Raw genomic sequence first — 21,361 nt, 5'->3', positions numbered from 1 at the left:
TTTTTCAGAGTGCTTATAACAATTCTTTTGAATTCAGTAGCACAATTCCGAGTTTTTCTAGGTTTCTCATCTTGGAAACCTACTCGAAACCACATATGAAAAAGAAGGCATCATCCTCAGCCATGCAGCTACAATATAGAAACTTGAGGAAACTGTCATTGGCAACAGCATTCAAGGTAAAATATAGAAGCTCGCTCTGCTGTGTTGTCCTTAATCCATGTCTTATTTGTAATCAAACCTTAACCGACTAATGCCTTTTTAGTTCAAATTGCACTTTCGTGTGCCCTGATTCCGAAGGTTGTCTTTCTACAAAATCCTTTCAAGCTCTACCGCACGAAACATGTAAAGAAATTCACACACAAAATGGATGGATATTTACTGCAACCCTCTCACAGTAATAAACCTGAGCAGCAGCTTAAGTCTTTACATTGAGGACGGACGCAAGATTTTCCTTTTACTCAATAGACATCATATAAGGGTTTCCCTACGACAAACGAACAAAACCTTGTTATCATTTTACACAAATCTTCCGTTAAAGCAAGGATGCAAAGCATAAATACTATACATTAGTCCATTTCTATACATCAGAACCCAGACAGAACATAATCTGGGATGGCTGGTGGAATGGGAGCAAAAGAAAACCCATTTGGTGAAATTATGTGTTAGTTGAGGCATACAAAAAGAAGAACGACAGCATTAGCACAAAAAGTTTTACCATCAATCTTTATTCTTTACGTGACAACCACTTTATTGACAGTAACTTACGATATTGAAATGTAATATGCAAAGGGATTCGCTGAGATGAATTAGAACTGGGAGGAACAAACGCTTCACTGAGATGGATTAGAAGTGGGAGGGGCAAACTTGAGTGAAATACTATTGACGCAATGGCGTTCATCTGTGGGTGTTGGAAAACCTTCTCCTTTGAATACATGACCCAGGTGTCCACCACAAGCCGCACATGTAATTTCAGTCCTCATTCCATCTGGGTCTGGCTGAAAGCATAAGATTTTCATCAATAATAAAACTGATAGCTCCAATTAAATTAAGATTAAAAAACCAAAAAATAAGGACTACCCACAAGGAAGGTTACTCACGTTAAAATTTATGGCCCCAGGAAGACCCTCATAAAAAGCTGGCCAGCCACAACCAGAATTAAATTTGGTTGTGGATCTGTAGAGAGGAGTCCCGCATCCTGCACAGTTATAGATTCCCTCCTCAAAGAACTTGTCATATTCTCCTGTGCCCGGATACCTTTATAGCACCAAATAATGTCCAAAGCACAAGTCAGTCTTCGTTCTTGTATTTACAAATCATCGTAAAGTACTAAGCATGTTAGAATGTTACATTACATTCTGTAATGAAAGTTTGAAGATAGATTAATTTAGATGTTCAATGCAGCAATCCATTTTATTTCTGAAGATCTTGGCAACAGCGATTTCGATTGAAGCCTATCATGTATTTCATTTTGTGTTTTAACTGGAAGTAGGAGAAATAAGTCCCGCAAGTTCCTCGCACACAGTTTCAGTAATTAGAATGAATCTAAGGGTCCTCTTGATATTAGCAAAGAAATGAAATATAAATAACAGATATTAACGACACTTTGAACGTGTAAGAGACTACTCATATCATATTATAACAGATAATAACAGATATTAAAGAAATGAATCTAAGGGTATTCTTTCTTTCTTTTTTTCTGTTCGGGACAATCCATGTAAGCCTGCCGCTTTCAGTACAGAATCTGAATTATTTGGTTTTTGGATACTACTCATATCATATGAACATATTAACATCACTTTCCTCGAGCAAGTGGCAGTCATGGCAATCAACATGCCAATGTTTATAAGCAGAATACTTTATATGACAGAGTAAAAACAACCCTAATGACGCTTGTTTTTGCCACTTATATTTACATAAAAAACGGAAATTCCCTCATTTAGTGGAAAACAGCTATCTCTGCTATACTGGACAAAAATAAATCAACTAAATAAACAAAATAAATCAAAACATGCTTCAAAACAGCTAATTCTTTCTCTAATTTATACATTAATGCAACAAAACTGCAAGTCTAAATCAAAATAATTAAGCAACTAAACCAACAATTGCAAAAATGCCTTACTCTGTGCCTTTCTGCCTCAGAATCCGAAACTGCTCGGGAGAGAGCACGGTCCGCCACTCCTCCTCAGACTTCTGATCCGACCCAGGTGCAGCCATGGCTACAACTACCCCGCCACGAAAGCTCCCCTTGCTGCGGTGCAAAGACCCAGCAAACCCAGCAGCGGGTATAACGCTTGCGATGGGTTTTGGAGGTAAAGTTGTGAAATGGGTTCGGAAGAGAGAAGCGGGTTTAGGGCTTGGAGGGCGGAGGAGGTTGGAGAGAGTGGGTGTGATGGTGGTGGGGTTGAAGATTATGGTCTTGGAGGAAGAAAGGGGAGATGACCTCAGAATGTGCAAGCCCATTTCAAGATAGGACTAGTTCAACTGCAATCGAATGCACCCTGCCATTTGGGAGCCATCTTTTATTATTTTTCATTTTTGTTGAAGCAATTTCAAATTTTCAATCTTTCTATTTAGGTTAAACTCCTATTAATGTGGTTTTCAACATTTAGTACATCAAGTTTTTTTCATCCTAGAGTCATACCTAAAGTGTTAATTTTGGGACAATCTCATACATCAATTATCAAACTGTTAGTTCTCCTATTAAGTGATGACGTGACGCCTATATGGATAATGACTAGGCGCCTCATGTCATTAAAAAAAATATTATAATAATTAATTAAATATTAATTATAAAAAACAAAAAAAAAACCCATCCCTTCTACCCCCAACCCAGGATAAGAAGAAGAAGGGAAAAAAAAAATTGAATCTGCAACCTAGAAGAACAAGGAAGATAGGTGGATCGTGTTCGCGGGACACCGGGGGGGGCCTTTTTTTTTTTTTCTTCTTCTTCTTCTTCTGGGTTGCAAATTTGGTTTTTTTTTTTCTTCTTCCTATCTTCTTCTTCTTCCTCCTCATTCTTCTCCTTCTTCCCAGATTCAGTTTTTTTTCTTCTTCCTCTCTTCTTCTTCTTCTTTCCAGATTCGGTTTTTTTTTTTCTTCTTCCTCTCTTCTTTTTCTTCCTCCTTCTTCTTCTTCCTAGATTCGGCTTTTTTTCTTCTTCTTATTCTTCCTCCTCCTCCTTCTTCTTCTTCTTCATCCTTCTTCTTCTTTCCAGATTCGGTTTTTTTTCCTTCTTCCTCTCATCATCATCTTCTTCTTCTTCTTCTTCCCAGATTCGGTTTTTTTTTTTTTTTTCTTCTTCTTCCTCCTCCTTCTTCTTCTTCTTGTTCTTCCCAAATTCGGTTTTTTTTTCTTCTTCCTCTCTTCTTCTTCTTCTTCTTCTTCCCAGATTCAATTTTTTTTTTCTTCTTCTTCCTCCTCCTTCTTCTTCTTCTTCCCAGATTCGGTTTTATTTCTTCTTCTTTTTCTTCTTCTTCTTCCCAGATTCAGTTTTTTTTCTTCTTCTTCTTCTTCTTCATCCTTCTTCTTCTAGGTTGGGGGCGAGGGGAGGAAGGATGGGTTTTTTTTTAACTTTTATTTAATTAATTATTTTAATATTTTTTTAATGACACGTGGCGCCCAATCATTGTCCATATAGGCTCCACGTCATCACTTAACGGGAAAACTAACAGTTTGACTAACGGATGTATGAGACTGTCCCAAAATTAACACTTTAGGTATGACTCTGGGACGAAAAAAACTTGATGTACTAAATGTTGAAAACCACGAAACATGAGGGTAGTAAACAGAGTATAACCCTTCTATTTAATATCTAACCAAACAAAATCTTGATGTTTTATGAATGAAAAATACTAGGGCGATTATGTTTTTAAACTGCATTTTGTATAGCACATGAACTAGCAGTTGATGGTTGGATATCTTCTTTAATGATTTAAACAAGAAATTCAACCATCAATTATTATATCATGTAATTTACAAAATATAATTTAATATATATAAATACAACTACTTATGTCACTTTATACTACGGTCTCATGGTATTTCTCTTCACTTGTAAGTGAGAGGTCTTAAGTTCAATTTTCGCCAAAGACGAAGTTGAACCACATTATTGCTAGCTCATTGTGAGGCTAAGCCCATCTTCTTCCTCTTAGCGTAAAAGAAACCGTTTGTTCAAAAAAAAAAAACAACTGAGTTTATGTCACGTGGTGTCAATAATGAAAATTTTAAACACTTATGTCATCATTTAACCAAGGAACAAATTGTGAGGCAAAACTTAGTGGAGTAACTAGAGGTGGGCACGGGCCAACCCGAGCCCAAAATTAGAGGAATCAGACCTAACCCGTTTATAAAAGAAACGGGGTGGGGCGAGGCGGACCTGTTTTACTATTTTAGAAAATAGAACCAGACCTAATCCGACCCTTTTCAAACGGGCTGATTCCAAAAGGGTCCCCGAGTCTTGAATGTCTGACAGCTCTGGTCCTTTCGCTCGTTCAATTCATCGTCGTTTTAATTAGAGTATGCTCAAAGAAGAGTCATTTATAGAAACAAAAAAGAAACCTAGCCCCTAAATTTGGCTCGTGATGAAAATTTGGAAATTTATAGTTTAAATTGGAAGTCGAATGAAACGAAATCCGAAATGGAAAAGGGAAATGGCAACCACTAGGGCGGGCAGAGAAGGATTCTTGGCTAGGTTGAGGTTTTGGAAGCTTTGAGTTAGGGTTTTCCAGGGTATTTGATTTGTGTTCGAACTTCAATCCTCGAGTTGCGAAAGGGACCTCGAGTTTCGAGTTGTGTGAGGCAGGGACTGATAATGGCGAACGGATTGAAGAACACGAAGTCACAATGACCACAAAGAGACGAACGATGGTGAATGGATCGATGAACACAAAGTCACAATGACGGTGATAGACGACGACGAATGGATTGATGAATAAGAATTCAAGACGACGGCAAACAGATTGACGAATATGAAGTTTGGACCTTGATCGACTTCCACCTGCACTGCAATTTAGGTCTAAGAACACGAAGTTGGGAGTGTTTGGACGAGATAAGAAAGAAAGAGACAAAGTGATAGATGATGGAAATTTAATTAAGATAGGAAATTAACAATCTAGGCCAGGGATCCGTTTTCTCCAATTTCTAGAACCGTCCTACCTCGTTTTTTACTTGGACCGGCCCCGCCCCGTTTTGTATTTATAATTTTTTGACCCGTCCTGTACCCTCCCCAAAACGCACGTATTCGCCTCAACACGCGAGTCCAGGTCTTGTTTGCCCACCCCTAAGAGTAACATAATTTGTCTAATTGTATAATTGTTAGGCAAAACTTAGTGGAGTAACATAATTTGTCTAAATGCAGAGAAAGTTACCTAAATTACAAAGAAAGTGAACTTATATTCAAGCGTTTCTTTGGTTCATAGATTAAATGTTTATTTCTTTACAAACTATAGTGTTAGTAGGTTATCTATTAGAGAATCAATGGGGATTGAACTTGCACCAGGGTAAGAACATTCTCACCCTAGGCAGGATGGATATTTATACAAATATAGGAAATTAAATTCCTACATTTACTAGGTAGATGTCAGAACCACCAATAATTGGTGAATTGTCGTAAAAAAGAAGTTGCGTTCCAAAGACTTAGCAAGCCTACCGTGACGTAGCCAATCTATACCCAAGATAACATCAAAATCCGCGATGTCCAAAGGAACAAGATTAGCTAGCATCACTTCCTCCTCGACAAGGACGGGACATCTTTGGTACTCCCTTTGTAACAAACTTCACATCTAGGCATTGAGATTCCAAATCATACCTTCAAAGAGTAGAGTATGGTTGAGTCTTTTAAGAAAACGAGTGAGGTATAACCAAGTGGTTGGCATTTGAATCAATTATGACTTTAGCAAAATAGTGTAGAACATTCAATGTACCCATTATTAAGTCAGGGTTATTTTGTGCATCTTACATAGTGATTGGGTCTGCTGACCTCCTACACGGCATCCTCGATTCTCTTGATTTTGATTGGCTCGACCTTAATTGTCTCATCCCTGGTTTGTCCAAAATTCTTGATTTTGAATGCTACAACAGGATTCTGATACTAACATCACCATACCATGTCGCTTAGGTACTGATCTTGAGAGTTGGGTCTGCTGATTTCGAGGAAACTGGCTGGCCTTATGTCCAATCTGGCCACATATATAACATCTTATGTTCCCTTGCTTACACTCGCCGTAGTGACGAGTGTTACATCTGTGGTATAATTGGGCACAAAACTATTGTACCACCTTGAGTTTGGAAACGAGAACTGACACACCTCGACCAAAAATCAAGGCGTATTAGTCGTCACGTGAGGGTGACGTAGCCATGTGCACATTAGTAACTTTTGGTTTTTATTTATTCGTATATTTCTTATCCTTATCGCTTCCGCATGGAACTGCCAGTAGACTCACCTCCTACTCGAGGTGTATTGGGGTTAGAACTCCCCACTGAAAGATCTGGAACTTTTACTGCTTCACTTAAATAGACTAACTTGAACCAAAGGATAATTGTCCCCGGTTGTTTAGGTTCTGGAACCTTCTTTGGTGTCATAGTCGCCTGGGGCATTTTCGGAGTCTTCAACCCGTAACAGAGCCTTGCAAGACTCCCAATAAGTGTTACATCTTATAGATGCTACCAAAGGTCCCTTCTTAAACTGATGGCACATCTCCAACGCATTTTTTCGTAAAGGACGAAAAAATGATTCGAAGCATCAACTACAACCGTGCCAAATTATCAAGCCTCTACCACTTCGAGACTCAACCTACAACCACTAAAACCTCATCCTCATACCAACCTTTATATTCAAAACCCACCAACTGGGTATACCATGGTTAATAGTAATATTAGTTGCCTCTAAATCTAAATTTCAAAAACAAATTATATAATATGGAACCCAATGATCAGATGAGTATTGAATTGAATCGAGGAGCTTGTTTCTACTCGTGATTTCTTCATTCGCCGATTCTTGGCTCATAAAGCTTCTAGTTCTTCTTTGCGAGAGATAAAGATGGTGATGGCCGCATCAAGGCAATCCATACCATTTCAGTAACCTCCGTGACCTTCTTCTCGATGTTGGTGGCTTGAGATGTAGGGTGGAGTTGGTGATTATGTGATGAGTTTGGAGGTGATGGCATGGTGGGGGTGGTGTTGACCGTTAGTTGGTGGAGGCTATGCTTCCATGACCTTATATTGATTTTGGAGACAAAGTTAGCCTTAGTTAATTTAACAGAAATTTAATCGAAGCTTAACAGATATGACATTTTATAGGTTGATTACTTATTTGAAATGTTTAAAAAGGTTGAAAATGTTTTGAAATGACACTAAAAGTTGGAGGTTTTAGGTACTTAATCATAAATTTAATTAGAAATAAAAAAAGGGCCTAAGCCCCCGCTTGACCCCGCTTAGATACGCCCCTAATTCAACATGCGCTTTTGAAAACCTTTCTCATAATATTTTTAAAAATATATTTGATCAAACGTTCAACTATTTTATTTTATTTTACAATTGAATATATTTTGTTTTTGAAAAATATGACTTCGAAAGTGATCCTTAGGCATGGACGGTGGTCAATAATGGAGTTGGCGAAGTACTAATGCCAAACACACTCCTCTTCCTTTTGATTTGGTTTGGTTTGACGGTTTTGGTCTGCCATCAAAATTCAAAACGTGTTGTTCAATTTTGACATTGGCTTCCGCCCTTATGGTCGTTGGTCAGACGCAAACCTCTTCATCTTTCGCACCAAATCCCAAATCCCCAATAAAAATAAAACATTTGAATAATTCCTTCCACCATTCTCTCTCTCTCTCTCTCTCTCTTCATAAACGCATCACGGCTCATCTCATCATCCAATTTCTCTCTCTCTCCAATGGCGGCGGCTGCGAGTGGCTTCGCGGCCTCTCTTCCACGGCCCAGCGCGGAGCGCACCACCTCCTATTCTTTCTCTACATCTTTGCATTCCCAAATCCGAATCCCGTACAGGCCTCTCCAAACCAGAACGCTCAGAGGAGGATCCGCTTTGAACCCTAGGTGTGAAATGGGCTCCGAGAATTCGGTTCAGACGGTCAAGATCGGTTCCAGGTCTTTGAGCTCTTCGGCTCTCGAGCTCCTCAAAACCTCCGCAGCTGACAGTGAGTCCTTCTTCTCCATTCAATTACTCATTTGCATATACCGTGCCTTCCCAATTGCATTGCAATTTTGGTTTGTCAAATGACTTGATTTGCATAATACGCTCAATCCTTGATTTGGTATTTTAGTGTATTATTCAATTGGAATGGTGGTTGCTAATACTAAAATCATTTTTCTTAATCACTAATTATGTGTTCATCTGATAAATAGCATAGTTGGAAGTGCTTGGTTCCTAATAGTCTAAGGATGTTTGGTGATGAGTCCATGGGAGGTCTGAGGTTTGATTGTCTTGTTTGTTTAAGGAAAATTGCGGTGCGTCTCAGATCCTTTTATGGATGCAGGGTACTTGTTCTTCCGCTTTCATTGGGGGTTTGGCTGGTGGGTTCTTAATTGACCATGTTTACGGGCCTTAATCCAGCATTCAGATACCCATTGTCGAAATCTGGTTTTCTCAGAAGTTTGGAAGCCATGAGGTGTCCGAGAGTCGCCATTTTTCTTTTATTTTCCCCATGTTGTCAAAAGTTTTTCCCTTTCTGGGGTTTATGGGTTATAGTTATAGTGATATACGTGTGTTCTTTTAGGGAGTAGTCATCTGTTTTGTGTTATATTTGATGTAATCGTGATGAAATTTGCTAGCTGAATAACTAGCTGCCAGATAAATCTGGGGTTAATATTTGTATTTCCTCTCAACTTTCCATTTTTTACAGTGAGTGTGTAGTTATCTATCTAACAAAGATATTGATGGCACTACTTAATTTGGGGATCTTTTAATTTCTGTTAGGATATACGAAAGAGAGGAGCAGCATTGCAGTAATAGGGCTGAATGTTCACACTGCTCCAGTTGAGATACGTGAGAAACTTGCCATCCCTGAAGCGCAGTGGTCTCAAGCCATTGGCGAGCTCTGTGCTTTGAACCATATAGAAGAAGCTGCTGTGCTTAGTACTTGTAACCGTATGGAAATATATGTTGTAGCTCTCTCTCAGCATCGCGGGGTTAAAGAAGTGACTGAATGGATGTCAAAGGTACTAATCTTATTTGTTCTTCATTCAACAATTTTCCTTCATTCAGTGCTTATTTGTTCTTCATTCAGTTTATTGGCAAAATTAAGTTAAAATGGGTTAATTATTTACATTTTTCTTCAGGTCAGTGGTGTTCCTGTCTCTGAGCTTTGTAAACATCGGGTTTTGTTGTACAACAAAGATGCCACCCAGCACCTATTTGAAGTAGCTGCTGGGCTTGATTCTCTTGTGCTAGGAGAAGGTCAAATCCTTGCTCAAGTCAAACATGTTGTGAAAGTTGGACAGGGAGTACCTGGTTTTGATAGGAAAATCAGTGGTCTGTTCAAGCATGCAATCACTGTTGGGAAGCGAGTTAGATCTGAGACCAACATTGCCTCAGGGTCAGTTTCTGTCAGTTCAGCTGCTGTGGAGCTAGCCCTAATGAAGCTTCCAGAACCTTCTTATGCTACTGCCAGAGTGTTGGTGATTGGTGCGGGCAAGATGGGAAAACTTGTGATTAAACATTTAGTTGCAAAAGGGTGCACAAAAATGGTGATTGTTAATAGGGGTGAGGAGAGAGTGGCTGCCCTACGCAAAGAGTTGAAGGATGTTGAAATAATCTACAGGCCACTCTCAGATATGCTAGCATGCGCTGCTGAAGCGGATGTCATTTTCACTAGCACTGCATCAGAATCCCCATTATTCTTGAAAGAACATGTACAGACGCTTCCCTCTGTGAGTCCAGAACTTGGAAATCGGCTTTTCATTGACATATCTGTCCCTAGGAATGTGGAACCATGCGTCTCAGATCTTGAAGCTGCGACTGTATATAATGTAGATGACCTCAAAGAGGTAGTGGCTGCTCACAAGGAGTATAGGCTAAGGAAGGCTATGGAAGCTCAGACAATTATCACTGAGGAATCAAATAAATTTGAAGCTTGGAAGGATTCTCTTGAGACTGTTCCTACCATCAAGAAGTTTAGAGCTTATGCTGAGAGGATCAGGGCTTCCGAGGTTGAAAAGTGTTTGTCAAAGATGGGTGATGATATCTCTAAGAAGCAAAAAAAGGCTATTTACGATCTTAGCATGGGAATAGTGAACAAACTCCTTCATGGTCCAATGGAGCACCTCAGATGTGATGGAAGTGACAATCGTGCTTTGAGTGAGATACTAGAGAATATGCGTGCTCTAAACAGAATGTTTGATCTCGAGACAGATACATCTTTGTTGGAAGAAAAGGTTCGAGCCAAGGTGGAACGAACCCAGAGATAAGGGGGCCCTTTGTAGCTGTTTTTGTCCTAGCTCGAGATGCAATTATATTAGAGTTCCACGTACCGACGCTGCTGCTTGCCATTGCATGCATAGAAAGTAATTTGGAGGCCTTTGTGTTTATTGATTTATATTCTTGGGGGACAATTAAATCTGCCCAAATCAACGTAGTTAACAAATGTTCAAGATCGTAGGCACCAAAGCCAAAGTTTTGAGGGGAAATTGATGTATACTGGAGATAACAGAGGTTGGTCTTCATAGTTGATGATTCTTGTAAGTAACAATTCATTGAAATTTCAGTGTTATGGTCTAGATAACACTACTTTTAGACATGTTCTCTTTCTTTTTCGGGAGCATTTTGCGTACCCCCTTAATTCAAATTGTATGCTGACCACCCTCCTTCTAAGATGTGGACAATACTTGGCTACTCGAAGATGAGTAGCAACTCCTACTCAAAACTTTAGTATTTTAATCACAGAGCTTTGTAAAAAATAAATTAAAGCTAAGGTCGTTTAATTAATCTATTGTAGCAAGTACATAGATGCTTCGTAATGCTCTTACCAATCCTGTTCATTTGTTTTTAAACAGTTTGATGACTAAACGATCTTATTTTCATTCATTTTTTTGCAAAGGTGATCTTTATAGGATGATTTATAATATGAATGGTATTGATTATAAACACGAAGTTTTATAAATTGACAACGAACAATTTTGAGAAATTTAGAGTAGGAATTCCTACTTATCTTTGAATAGCCAAATATTATTCCTAAAATATCATGCCTCTTTTTGGGAGCATATTTTATTTTATTAATGTTCATTAGAAAAATCTTCGTCCTCAACATCAAAAGGATCAATTGCCTCAGGTGGAGGGAGTAGGATTTTTTTTTTTTTTTTTTCTCTCTCATTCCCTCCCCTCTATTTGAATAGTCACGGTTAAATCACGTTAACATCTTATATTAAATTTTTATAGTAAGAGAAAGACAAAATAAGAGAATGTGAGAGGAGGGGATGGAAGGGGATGGAAAGAGGAGGGAAGAGAATCCTAGTCCCAGGTGGAGATGTTGAAACAGTAGAAATAGATGTTGCAGTCTAACCATTCACTTTGGTTATCCTCCACTGACTCTAAGAAGAGTAATTTTATTTGAACACATCCAACTTCTTTCTACACTCATATTACTTTGAATTAAATTATCGATATCTCTTTAAATCCAAATTTATTACCTAAATTACCTTCACAAACCCAATTCAATTTATAAATTTATCTTTACACCTATTTAGAAATAAAACTCAAAAACCAGTGTTCTACAACTCATTCAAGAATTATTTGATGAGATGAGTGAAAATGATGAGGTCACTTATGGCTCATTAATTTCGAGGTACATCTTTCATGGGTTTGTTGACAAAGCTGTAGTTGTTTTTCGAGATAGTAAGAAGCCAAAATTAAGTAATTAGAATGCTGTGATTTCTGGTTTAGTTCAGAACAACTGGCATTAAGAGGTATTAAATTTAATTCGCGTAATGCAAGCATGCGGTTGCAGACCAAATACCGTGATATTGTCAAGTATTCTTCCCACATTATCTTATTTATCAAATCTGAAAGTTAGGGAGGAAGTACATGCTTATGCTATTAGAAACAATTTAATTTGACTGGGCTTAAAGGGATTTTGATCAAGTAAAAATCAGTGTGCTGCAAGTACTATTATACATCTACACTCATGCAAAGTCGAGTTTTCTTTACTAGGCACAAAGGGATTTTGATCAAGCAAAATGTAAGAGCTTAATCATTTGGACATCAAGAATCTCAGCTAATGCATCCCACAAAGATGCTGATATGTCTCTTAGCCTCTTTTATGAGATGCTGAATGGCATGGTTCAACCAGAACAAGTGACATTTACAGCATTATTAACAGCTTGTGCAAATCAGTGTTCTTCAAAATCATCATCCATCGGGTAGGGTTTAAAGTGACATTTAGCTAAAATGAACAGAGGATAAAGATTGCATAGTAGTAGGGTTTAATTATTGAATGTGGGTTTATTGATAAATTTTAATTTTACTGTTAGTTTTATCTTGTACTTGATGATAATTATGCAATAAAATTAAAAAAAAAATTCACATTTAAAATTTAAGTTAGGTGTAGAAAAAAAGTTATATGAATTTCAATAAAATTTCTCATCTAAGAATCTAGTACCTATTAACAAAACTCTATATGTCAACTGAAAAATGGTAAAAAGACCAAAATAGTTTTACTGTTTTTTTTTCTCAATTTCACACCCATGTAATCATATCAATTGTCTTTATTTTCTTTTTTACATTTTTCTTTCAAATAAAAATCTTAATGACAAAATATTTATTAAAAAACAGTCGCAAAAAATATAAACAACTCAATAGCAAAGAATGGTTTAAGGATTGTCGCCAAAATGTTAGCGGAAAAGGATCCTTTTCGGATTTTTTCATCCTAATTTACTAAGTTCGGAGATATTGAAATTTAATCTCACGGACTTATTTTAAAAGTTATAATAATTTTAATTATTGAACCAAATTTCAATGACCTGAATCTTCAGATTTGATGAATTAGGAGAAAGGGTCCTAAGAGAATTTTTTTCAAAGTTAGCAGGGGTGGAATTGTTAGTCGTACACAAACAAAGCCCTTGGACCTCCGAACTTCCCAGAAACGTAAAGGATACAGGCGATATTACGTAGAGCTCAAGGGCAAATTCAGCAGACCAACACACTAGCACGTGTACCACCAAAATTTCTCTCCCAAACTCGCACGCTTGCGTTCTTCTCTCTGTCTTCTCTCTCTCCTCAATCCTCCAACATCGAACCAGAGCTTCTTTTCGAGGAATTTACCCCCCTCGATTTCGATCCAATTCGGTAAATTTTCATTTACTTTAACTGAATTTTTGTGAAATATCAATTTCTTAATTTCTGTTTGGTTGCCGAGAAATAGTAGGAAAAAAAATGAAATTATAATTCCAAATCTTATGTTTTGTGTACGGCATGATTGAATCGAAACTAGCTGAAAGAAGTCATTTTTTTTTTTAATTCAGTTTATTTTCTTATCGAATCAAACAAGGATTGGGGTTGTCTAAAATTAGTGGTAGGCAGTTGTAATTATCAGGCTCGAGGGTGGAGATTTTATTTTTTGTTTTTTGTTTTTCGTTCACAGTGTAAAATTGTGACGTGTTTTCGCTATCCGGTGTTTTTGAAAAGTAGACTTAATTGGATGAGTAGTGAAATTTGGTTTGGTGTGGGATTGTAATTTGGCAATTGCTTTCTGTGTAACTTGAATTTGGCATTGTATCTGTTTTTACAAGTTTCAAAATTGTTTTTTCGATGTGGGTGTGCAAAATTTGATCTTTGATGAATTATTGGTTGCGTTTTATTGATACGTTCTTTTTTGTTACAGGAACAATTTATTGATCTACTGATACAGTTAGGAGCAAGAAAAGGTATTCCTTGCTTCTCCTTAGGGTTTCCCTTTTGTGTTTTTTTCTGCACCAAATCATGTTTAACATATATTGAAGATAATGCGAGTTTTGTGTTTTTGCTGCCTACTTTATCTTTTTGTAAGCAATTTGTGATATCACTCTAGCGCTTGATTTAATGAAGATAATAGAGAGTTTTATATATTGGTTGCTAACTTTATCATCTTGTAAGCAATCCGTGATATCACTGTGGTGTTTTTGGTTGGAGGTTTTGTGAACTGTAGGGAGAATACCTACCTTGTAGTTGTTGTTACTTTGCTTTGCAGTAGCTTAATAGAATCTTCTTCTTCTATCTGTGGAGTCTTCATTCATCATTGTCAAGTTGTTGGTTTTGGGATATGTCTTTCATACATAGAAGAGAGCTTCTTAAAACGGAGTGATGGAAGATGTTGAATTGGTGTTTGTATGATATGGATGGTGTGGGGACATTTCATATGTGCATTTACCTTCATGAACTTCAGAAGCCTTGTTTTGCATGTATGATTCCGTGCAAGCCAAGATGCAGCCCTCACTTGACTGTTTAATCAGTTGGGTAATTTAAGCACCAAAGGTGTTTTAGGCATTTTTGGTAATGGACGTTATATTGTTCGTAAGAGTATTTCCGCTCTTGGCTTCATGCTGTTGTATATGTTCTTCATATAGTCTATTCAAAGTTTAAATATGATGTGTTCTGTGCTTTTATTTGTCCAAATATCATACCTGCCCCTTCATTTGGTCCCTTCCCTTCTTTGCTTGATCCTTGAAAATGATTGCCTTGAAAATAAACTCTTTTATGGGATTTAGTGGTGGTCCGTAACTGAAGTTAGGATGATTTTTCACATAGGTTGGCATGCTGTGTAGAACCTTGTCTGATTTTGGGTCATGGGATTCAAAATTTTTAAAGTATGGTTCGGACCCGTCTATCTCTATCCGCAATACCAATTTACTGTAGTAAAGATGACTAGCTAACTCAGGTAGAGCTGTGCAGGAATCTAACTAAACTTTGGGAAGCTTTACATGAGCCCAAGATTGAGCTCAAGTTAACCTTTGTATATTTCATAATAAACATCTGTGCCTTTTGGTTTGCATTTGTTTGCTGTGGGAATTTTCACAAACAATTGGACTACTATGACGTAGAATGTCATCCGCCTACTTATCTCTATAATTTGGTTCAGTTATCCTCTTTAATCTTTATTGCTCAAATGTATTTTTTAATTATTCTCATTAGTGGTGCAACTTTCCATTTTCTTAGCTTTTGTTAATTGCCTTTAGCACAATTACGTCTGAGGAGAAACAAAATTCCAGCCTTCTGATAATTGCATTCAAGAAAATACATTTGTGTTGTTTATTTTGTGGTGTTGTGGAGTCAAAGAAACTTTTGCCTTTGTCAGCCTTGCAGGAGCCTGCCACTTGGACAGGAAGATGGAGCTAAGTACCATCAAAGATGCATTTGAGCGTGTCGTTAAGAAGCAAAAGCTATGTTTTTCTAAATCCCAAGATGTAATCTACCAAGTTGGTCGTGAAATTGAACAGACACTGACAGAAATCCTTTCAGCTCATGATCCCACTTCTCCTGTTGATTATAGATCTGTCCTTGCAGACCTTAAAGTCAAGCTCAATGGAATTGGCTCAATCCCCCAGTTAGAAGGGTCACATAAGGAGCTAAATGTAAACCTTAGCAAGTACACTAAACTCCTTGAAAGGTCTTTGAATTCCGACATATCAAAAGCATACAGATATGTTGATTTTGACCATCATATTGTGACTCAGATGATTGCGAATCATTTTTATCGGGAAGGTTCATTTAATCTGGGAGATGGCATAATAGATGAGGCTGGAGAACCAGAATCAACCATTTTAAAATCTCAGTTCATGGAATTGCATCAGATAGTTGAGGCTATGAAGGTTAAGAACCTTGAGCCTGCTCTGAACTGGGTCTCTGCTAACCGTGAGAGGCTGAATCAAATTGGTTCGAATCTTGAGGTTAAACTTCATAGTTTGCAGTTTCTGGAGATTTTACAAAAGGGAAATCTAGCCAGTGCACTTCAGTATGCCAGGACTTGCCTTTCTCCTTTTGCTTCTCCTCCCTCCCCTCACAAGGATGAGGTCGTGAAGCTCATGGGTTGCCTGATATATGCAGGAAGGCTGGACAGCTCCCCATATTCTGAGATTACATCCCCAACCCATTGGGAGAAATCAATGGAGGATCTTACACGGCAGTTCTGCAGCCTCTTGGGGCAGTCTTATAATAGCCCGTTGAGTATGACAATGGCTGCTGGTTTTGAGGGGTTGCCGACTCTCTTAAAGCTGGCAAATGTAATGGCTGCAAGGAAGCAGGAGTGGCAGGCAATGAAACAATTGCCAGTACCTGTGGACTTGGGAAAGGAATTTCAGTTCCATTCAATATTTGTTTGTCCTGTGAGTAGAGATCAAGGCAGCCAAGAGAATCCACCTATGTTGATGCCGTGTTTGCATGTACTCTGCAAGCAGTCGATCTTGAAGTTGTCGAAAAGCAGCACGCGTACATTTAAATGCCCATACTGTCCGGCGGAGGCTTCAGTTGCTCAGTGCAGACAGCTATATTTCTGAATGGTATTTGATGGTTCTCTGCAAGAAGAGAGATATGGTAATATTTGCGGGGAAATGGCGTCCATGTGGGTCATCAGTTTGTATATAGAAATTCCTTCTGGACTTGTTTGATTCTTGATGTAGGATTAATTTGCATAAAAGTGTCGAACATTGCCTCTTTATGTGTTGGAATGTGATGCGATACAAAGTTTATCTGTTTGAAAGTTTGAAACCACCCTAGAAAATGAACATTGCCTCTCTCATCAAGGAATTGCAAGGTGTAGATTGCGTGTTTGAAGAACAAACCAAAAGTTGAGTTTGTACGGCCTCAATTCTAATTGTAAAAGCAAGTAGAAGGTGAAGTAGTGAACCTAGTGGTGGTTTATTTATTTATTTATTATTATTATTTTTAAAGGAGACCATTGTATGATAGAAGTTTTTTTAGTGAGTAGTGTTGTGCAAGGTGGTGGAATTTTGTGATTTAGAATTAAAGGAATATTAAAACCTCTTTCTTTTGTCTCTCTAAAACTCTCTCTATGAAAGTGAAACACAAACCTAGGAAACTTTTGCCGCCTGCCCTAGCCTTTGGCTTGGGTGCCGGAGGCATCTACACCTCCTTCTCCCTCCCTTTCTTCTTTTCATGTCTCTTCTTTCTTCCCTCCCCCCTCCCCGCCACTCCCCCCCCCCCCCCCCCCACAGTTTCTCTCTCCTTTGCCCTCTCCCTCTATTCCTCCCCTCTCATCTCCTCTACTCCTTTCCTTTCCTCGCAACCTTGATCCTCTTCCTTCCCCTTTTCCTGTTTTCTTCCTTTCTTTTTAATTTTCGGTTCTCCCTTGAGTTTAATCTCAGTTTTTCTTGAGATGCGTCTCAACTATTCCGGGCTTCATGCCCTTTATTCGGTGTTTTTCGCCTGCTTTTACTTGTTTTTGTCTTTTTAAATTTTCCTTCCTCCCACTTCCTTAGCCGTGATATCCCCACCCCACCATATGCTCGGATCGACGGGTTTCGATAAAAAATTGGATCTCATATCCACTTCTCTCCCTCACTCCACCTCCCCCAATCAGCATGTCAGATCTCCATCAAGGCCAAGTGTTCTATGACCTTAGCCACATTAAGGGTATTCTACACACCCTTTTAGCGTCACTTTCTACCCATAAGATACTTTCTTTGTATATATTTGCAGGGATTCGAGAATCTAGTGTAACCCAAAGTCGTACAACTTCACCTTCAGGTGATGGGACCTACCATATTTCTTCACTGGCGTAACCCAATGTCGTACAGCTTCACCTTCAGGTGATGGTCATGTCTTCGGGCGATTATAATACCCCTAGCTGAGTACATCATTGATGTGATTTATGGATGTTTTACGGATTTGCCTTTGGGCGACTATATTACCATTACTGGGCACTAGTTTTACACGTACATGTTTTATGAATGTTTTGCATGGCATACTAGAGTTTTCAGAAAACCTACTATGTAGTACTATACGAGTTTTCAAAACAGGAGGTTAGTATATTCAGAAAGAAAATGATTTTCTTATTATTAATATTATTATTATAAACTTTCGTCCACCCACCCTTTGTTTTGTGCCTCCTTCAGGATTTAGAATCGAGGCATACGATCCCAGCGTTAGGGCACTCCCACATTGGTATATTCGAATTTTCTCTGTGTAGGACCCATTCCTTTGTCCTACCTTTTTATAATAGTTTTTCATATTATTCTTGATTAGTTTTATGCTCTAAACACGTTTCCACATTGGCATATTTTTTTCTAATTACATATTTTATTTGTATGCATATTTAAAATAGCTTCGTCACCCTCAGATGTCGACGCACATGCCTATCATCGAGATGCCCGTTTTAACTTTTAGACCTACCTTCTTCATTGGAGATGGCCTTAAATGAATTTCAATTTTATATATAGCTTGATTGTATTCAATTAAGACACCAATACCTACATCTACATCTCAACTCACAAAGCAAGCAACGAAACCTTCTTTGTAAAGTTTCGTAAACTTCCTTTGTAAACACTCTATTTTATAAACATTTCCAATAAAAATTCAAGTAATTCTCTAGTCTCAAGTAAGTTTTTTTTTTTGTTTTTAGTGTGTTTGTTTTCCAGTCCAAAATAGAGAAACAATATTGCAGTTATTTATTTCTTGTTAAACTGACAATCATACTTCGTTAAAGCATTCTATGAGACAAAAATGATATAAAATTGGATGATTGAAGAATATGGTGTGTGTAGGTTTGACTTTCAACCTATGCTTATAGAGAGGAAGGTGGTGGTGGTGGATGGATGGATTTGTTTCATATGTATTTCATGTGTTTTTGGTTGTTTCATGATTTTTCTGTAATAATCTTGTTTCATGTGTTTCATACGTGTAAAAAGGGTTTTCCATGTATTACATGAAACACATATTTCATGTTATTCTACGACTTTCATGTTTCTTTTTCCACGTATTACATGAAACACATATTTCATGTTATTCTATGACTTTCATGTTTTATGGGGTAGGTTTAGTGAAATTTTCTTTATGTATCAGTCTCTTAATATTTTATTTTGTTAAAATTTTTGTAAAAATAAATTATGATAATCTACATAAATTTTTTTTTTTTTAAAGTTACCAAGAATAAATAGTCTAAATTCATGCTAAAAATTAGTCTAGTTTCATCATCTCAAAACATTTTTTAAGAGTATAGCTTGAAAACAATTTTCTTTAAGGTTCAAAAACTTGTTTGCTATGAAATTAAATTGTTTTTAAATCTTAAAACTTAAACTTGACAAAGAAATCGAAGAGACGGAGAAAGAAGAGAGAACAAGAAAGAAATAGAGAAGGAGAGAGAGAAGAAAAAAAAGAAGCAATAGATTCGATGTGAGAAGGGGGGTGAGAGAGAAAAGAAAGAACTAAAAACCCTAAAGATTTACTTTTGATGTTCTCTAAAAATTCACTTTTAGGTCTCGGGTTCGAGACTTGGGAGCAGCCTCTCCATAAATGGGGGTAAGGCTAGCCGACATTCACCTCTCCCAGACCCTGCGTAAAGCGGGAGCCTTGTGCACTGAGTACGACCTTTTTTTTTTAGTCTTGAGTTCAGTTTTTAAAAATAGTCATATCAAACAAGTTTTCAAGGTTGAAAACTTGAAAAGTGTTTTTGAGTCAAGAAGTTGAATTCATGTAGAGTACCAAATAGGCTCTAAATTTTTTGTTTGGTATTCTATTTGAAATTTTTTATAATTTCTCAAAAACATTCTTAAGAATTTTTCTTAAAAACAATTTTCTTTAAGACTCAAAAACTTGTTTGGTATGCCATTTAAAAATTTTAAATTTTACAACTTAAACTGAACAAAAAAATCCAAAAAGAAGGGGTCAAGAGAGAAAAAGGAGAGGGGAGGAAAGAAAGTTTGAGATGATTGGAGGAAAGAGAAAGACGTGAGAGGATTAGAGAAAATAGAGAGGAAGATGAGTGAGAGAAATAATCGAGAAAATAAATAGAGCGGATTGGAGGAGAGAAGAAAAAGATAAAAATAAAAAATAAAAAGAGAAGGGGGAGAGAAAGAAGAAAAGAGAGATAGATTTGGAGTGAGAGAGAAGGAAGGAGAGAAAAGAAAGAAGTGAGTTTAAATTTAAAAATTCAGTTTTTGTATTTTTAGATAATAGACTATGTTTTTTAGTTAGTTTTGAGTTTAGTTTTTTAAAATAACTCTACCAAACAAGTTTTTAAGGCCTAAAACTTGAAAATTATTTTTGAATTTAAAATTATTTTTAAGGCCTAATAACACTACCATTGGATGTAGTGTTGAAGTTTTATTGTAGTTGAAGAAGAACGAAGCTAATGTGAAGGCTGATAAATCCCACTTTTATCTCATCCTTCCTCTTCCCCCCATCAAAATTGAATTTCAATCGAATTCTCAGTCATCATTCTCCTCCCTCTCCTCTCCTCCTTCCATCAAAATCTCTGCACTCCCATTACTTTCTCAATTGAAATTGAATTCTCAACAAAACTACACTAACCACCCCACAATAACAAAAACAAAATTATGGCTGTTGAATTTTGGAATTTCGAAGAAAATCAAATGACATTTCAAGATTTCAATTTCAGGTGTAGGAGAATCTGGTGTCAAAGTGAAATTATCTTACGATCGGGAAAAGTTAATGGTTGTGACATTTTATTGGACTTCACGAAGTCTCCCAGTAACTCGTGGGACTCTACACTCCTGTGTATCTTCTCGGAAGATGCTCTTGGCTGGAGAAAAGAAGACCCACGTCTTAAACCGTTTAGCTAAGCTCGGACATACAATGGAGTTTTGAGACGGAGACATTTTGATTGGGGATCCGACAAAGTTTGTGTTACACCTACAATAAATGTCACCCACTGAGGCAACCACCAAACCATCTCGGAGCTCCCATTGTAAGTGTAGCACCTAAAACTTTGTCGGATCACGAATGCTGAATTATTCTCCATCTCGGAGTTCCACGATATCTCTGACTCATAGCATTTTCCGTGTAGATGGATAGGAGTGTGAGTCCCACGAGTTATCGCGAAGTCCAAGATAATGTCACAACCACTAACGTTTGTAATCTTAAATTCCTACCCATCTCGGATAGACCCTTGAGTCGGCGATGAGCTGATGGTGTCACGTCAGATCCTTTCACCAGAACGAATCTTTTGACATCAACTCCTCCTCCTTCCTGCAATATGATCACCAAAATGATAGTTACTTGACATTCCTCCTCCGGCATAACTCATTTACCCTATAATCCATTGCCACCCAAAACCCAAAACAGAAATCTTGAAATGTAAGTTGACAAAACCCAAAATTGAAATCTTGAAATGTCATTGATTTCTTTGAAATTCAAGAAATTAGAATATATTGAAGAAAAGACAAAGGAAAAAGGAAAAAA

General features: G+C 37.5%; 3 protein-coding genes across 4 annotated transcripts; 2 read left to right on the top strand and 1 right to left on the bottom strand.

Moving 5' to 3' along the window:
• Positions 1-674: 674 nt before the first annotated feature.
• Positions 675-2,532, bottom strand: LOC126586227 (peptide methionine sulfoxide reductase B5-like). The gene is made up of 3 exons (XM_050251002.1): positions 2,120-2,532; positions 1,098-1,254; positions 675-995 (listed from the first exon to the last, which is right to left on the bottom strand). The coding sequence occupies exons 1-3, from the start codon at positions 2,458-2,460 to the stop codon at positions 831-833; spliced, it is 663 nt and encodes a 220-aa protein (XP_050106959.1). The 5' UTR covers positions 2,461-2,532; the 3' UTR covers positions 675-830.
• A 5,205-nt stretch (positions 2,533-7,737) lies between these two features.
• Positions 7,738-10,754, top strand: LOC126586218 (glutamyl-tRNA reductase 1, chloroplastic-like). Its single transcript, XM_050250951.1, has 3 exons — positions 7,738-8,156; positions 8,936-9,177; positions 9,298-10,754. The coding sequence occupies exons 1-3, from the start codon at positions 7,895-7,897 to the stop codon at positions 10,423-10,425; spliced, it is 1,632 nt and encodes a 543-aa protein (XP_050106908.1). The 5' UTR covers positions 7,738-7,894; the 3' UTR covers positions 10,426-10,754.
• Positions 10,755-13,016: 2,262 nt separating this feature from the next.
• LOC126586222 (protein RMD5 homolog) lies at positions 13,017-16,682 on the top strand. Of its 2 annotated transcripts, none has more exons than XM_050250958.1 (3): positions 13,017-13,297; positions 13,833-13,875; positions 15,290-16,682. In XM_050250958.1, exon 3 carries the CDS (start codon positions 15,313-15,315, stop codon positions 16,477-16,479), a length of 1,167 nt encoding a protein of 388 aa, XP_050106915.1. In that variant the 5' UTR covers positions 13,017-13,297; positions 13,833-13,875; positions 15,290-15,312; the 3' UTR covers positions 16,480-16,682. The 2 variants fall into 2 exon arrangements, with proteins under 2 accessions (XP_050106915.1, XP_050106914.1); XM_050250957.1 differs by having other exon boundaries at positions 13,018-13,297; positions 15,282-16,682.
• The last annotated feature ends 4,679 nt before the right edge of the window (positions 16,683-21,361 follow it).

This window comes from Malus sylvestris, chromosome 10, assembly GCF_916048215.2.
Source record: "Malus sylvestris chromosome 10, drMalSylv7.2, whole genome shotgun sequence".
Lineage (NCBI taxonomy): Eukaryota > Viridiplantae > Streptophyta > Magnoliopsida > Rosales > Rosaceae > Malus > Malus sylvestris.
The sequence above is the reverse complement of the archived record's forward strand: the minus strand, read 5'-3'. Positions and strand labels throughout refer to the sequence as shown.

What these genes read in the sequence shown, in the direction of transcription:
- LOC126586227 (XM_050251002.1), bottom strand. Translation starts at nt 2,460, where the DNA reads ATGGGCTTGCACATTCTGAGGTCATCTCCCCTTTCTTCCTCCAAGACC. An exon ending in CTGAGGCAGAAAGGCACAGA is followed by an intron (nt 1,255 to 2,119) that starts GTAAGGCATTTT and finishes GGTGCTATAAAG; the next exon opens with GTATCCGGGCACAGGAGAAT. An exon ending in CTGGGGCCATAAATTTTAAC is followed by an intron (nt 996 to 1,097) that starts GTGAGTAACCTT and finishes TTATGCTTTCAG; the next exon opens with CCAGACCCAGATGGAATGAG.
- LOC126586218 (XM_050250951.1), top strand. Translation starts at nt 7,895, where the DNA reads ATGGCGGCGGCTGCGAGTGGCTTCGCGGCCTCTCTTCCACGGCCCAGC. An exon ending in CAAAACCTCCGCAGCTGACA is followed by an intron (nt 8,157 to 8,935) that starts GTGAGTCCTTCT and finishes AATTTCTGTTAG; the next exon opens with GATATACGAAAGAGAGGAGC. An exon ending in TGACTGAATGGATGTCAAAG is followed by an intron (nt 9,178 to 9,297) that starts GTACTAATCTTA and finishes ATTTTTCTTCAG; the next exon opens with GTCAGTGGTGTTCCTGTCTC.
- LOC126586222 (XM_050250958.1), top strand. Translation starts at nt 15,313, where the DNA reads ATGGAGCTAAGTACCATCAAAGATGCATTTGAGCGTGTCGTTAAGAAG.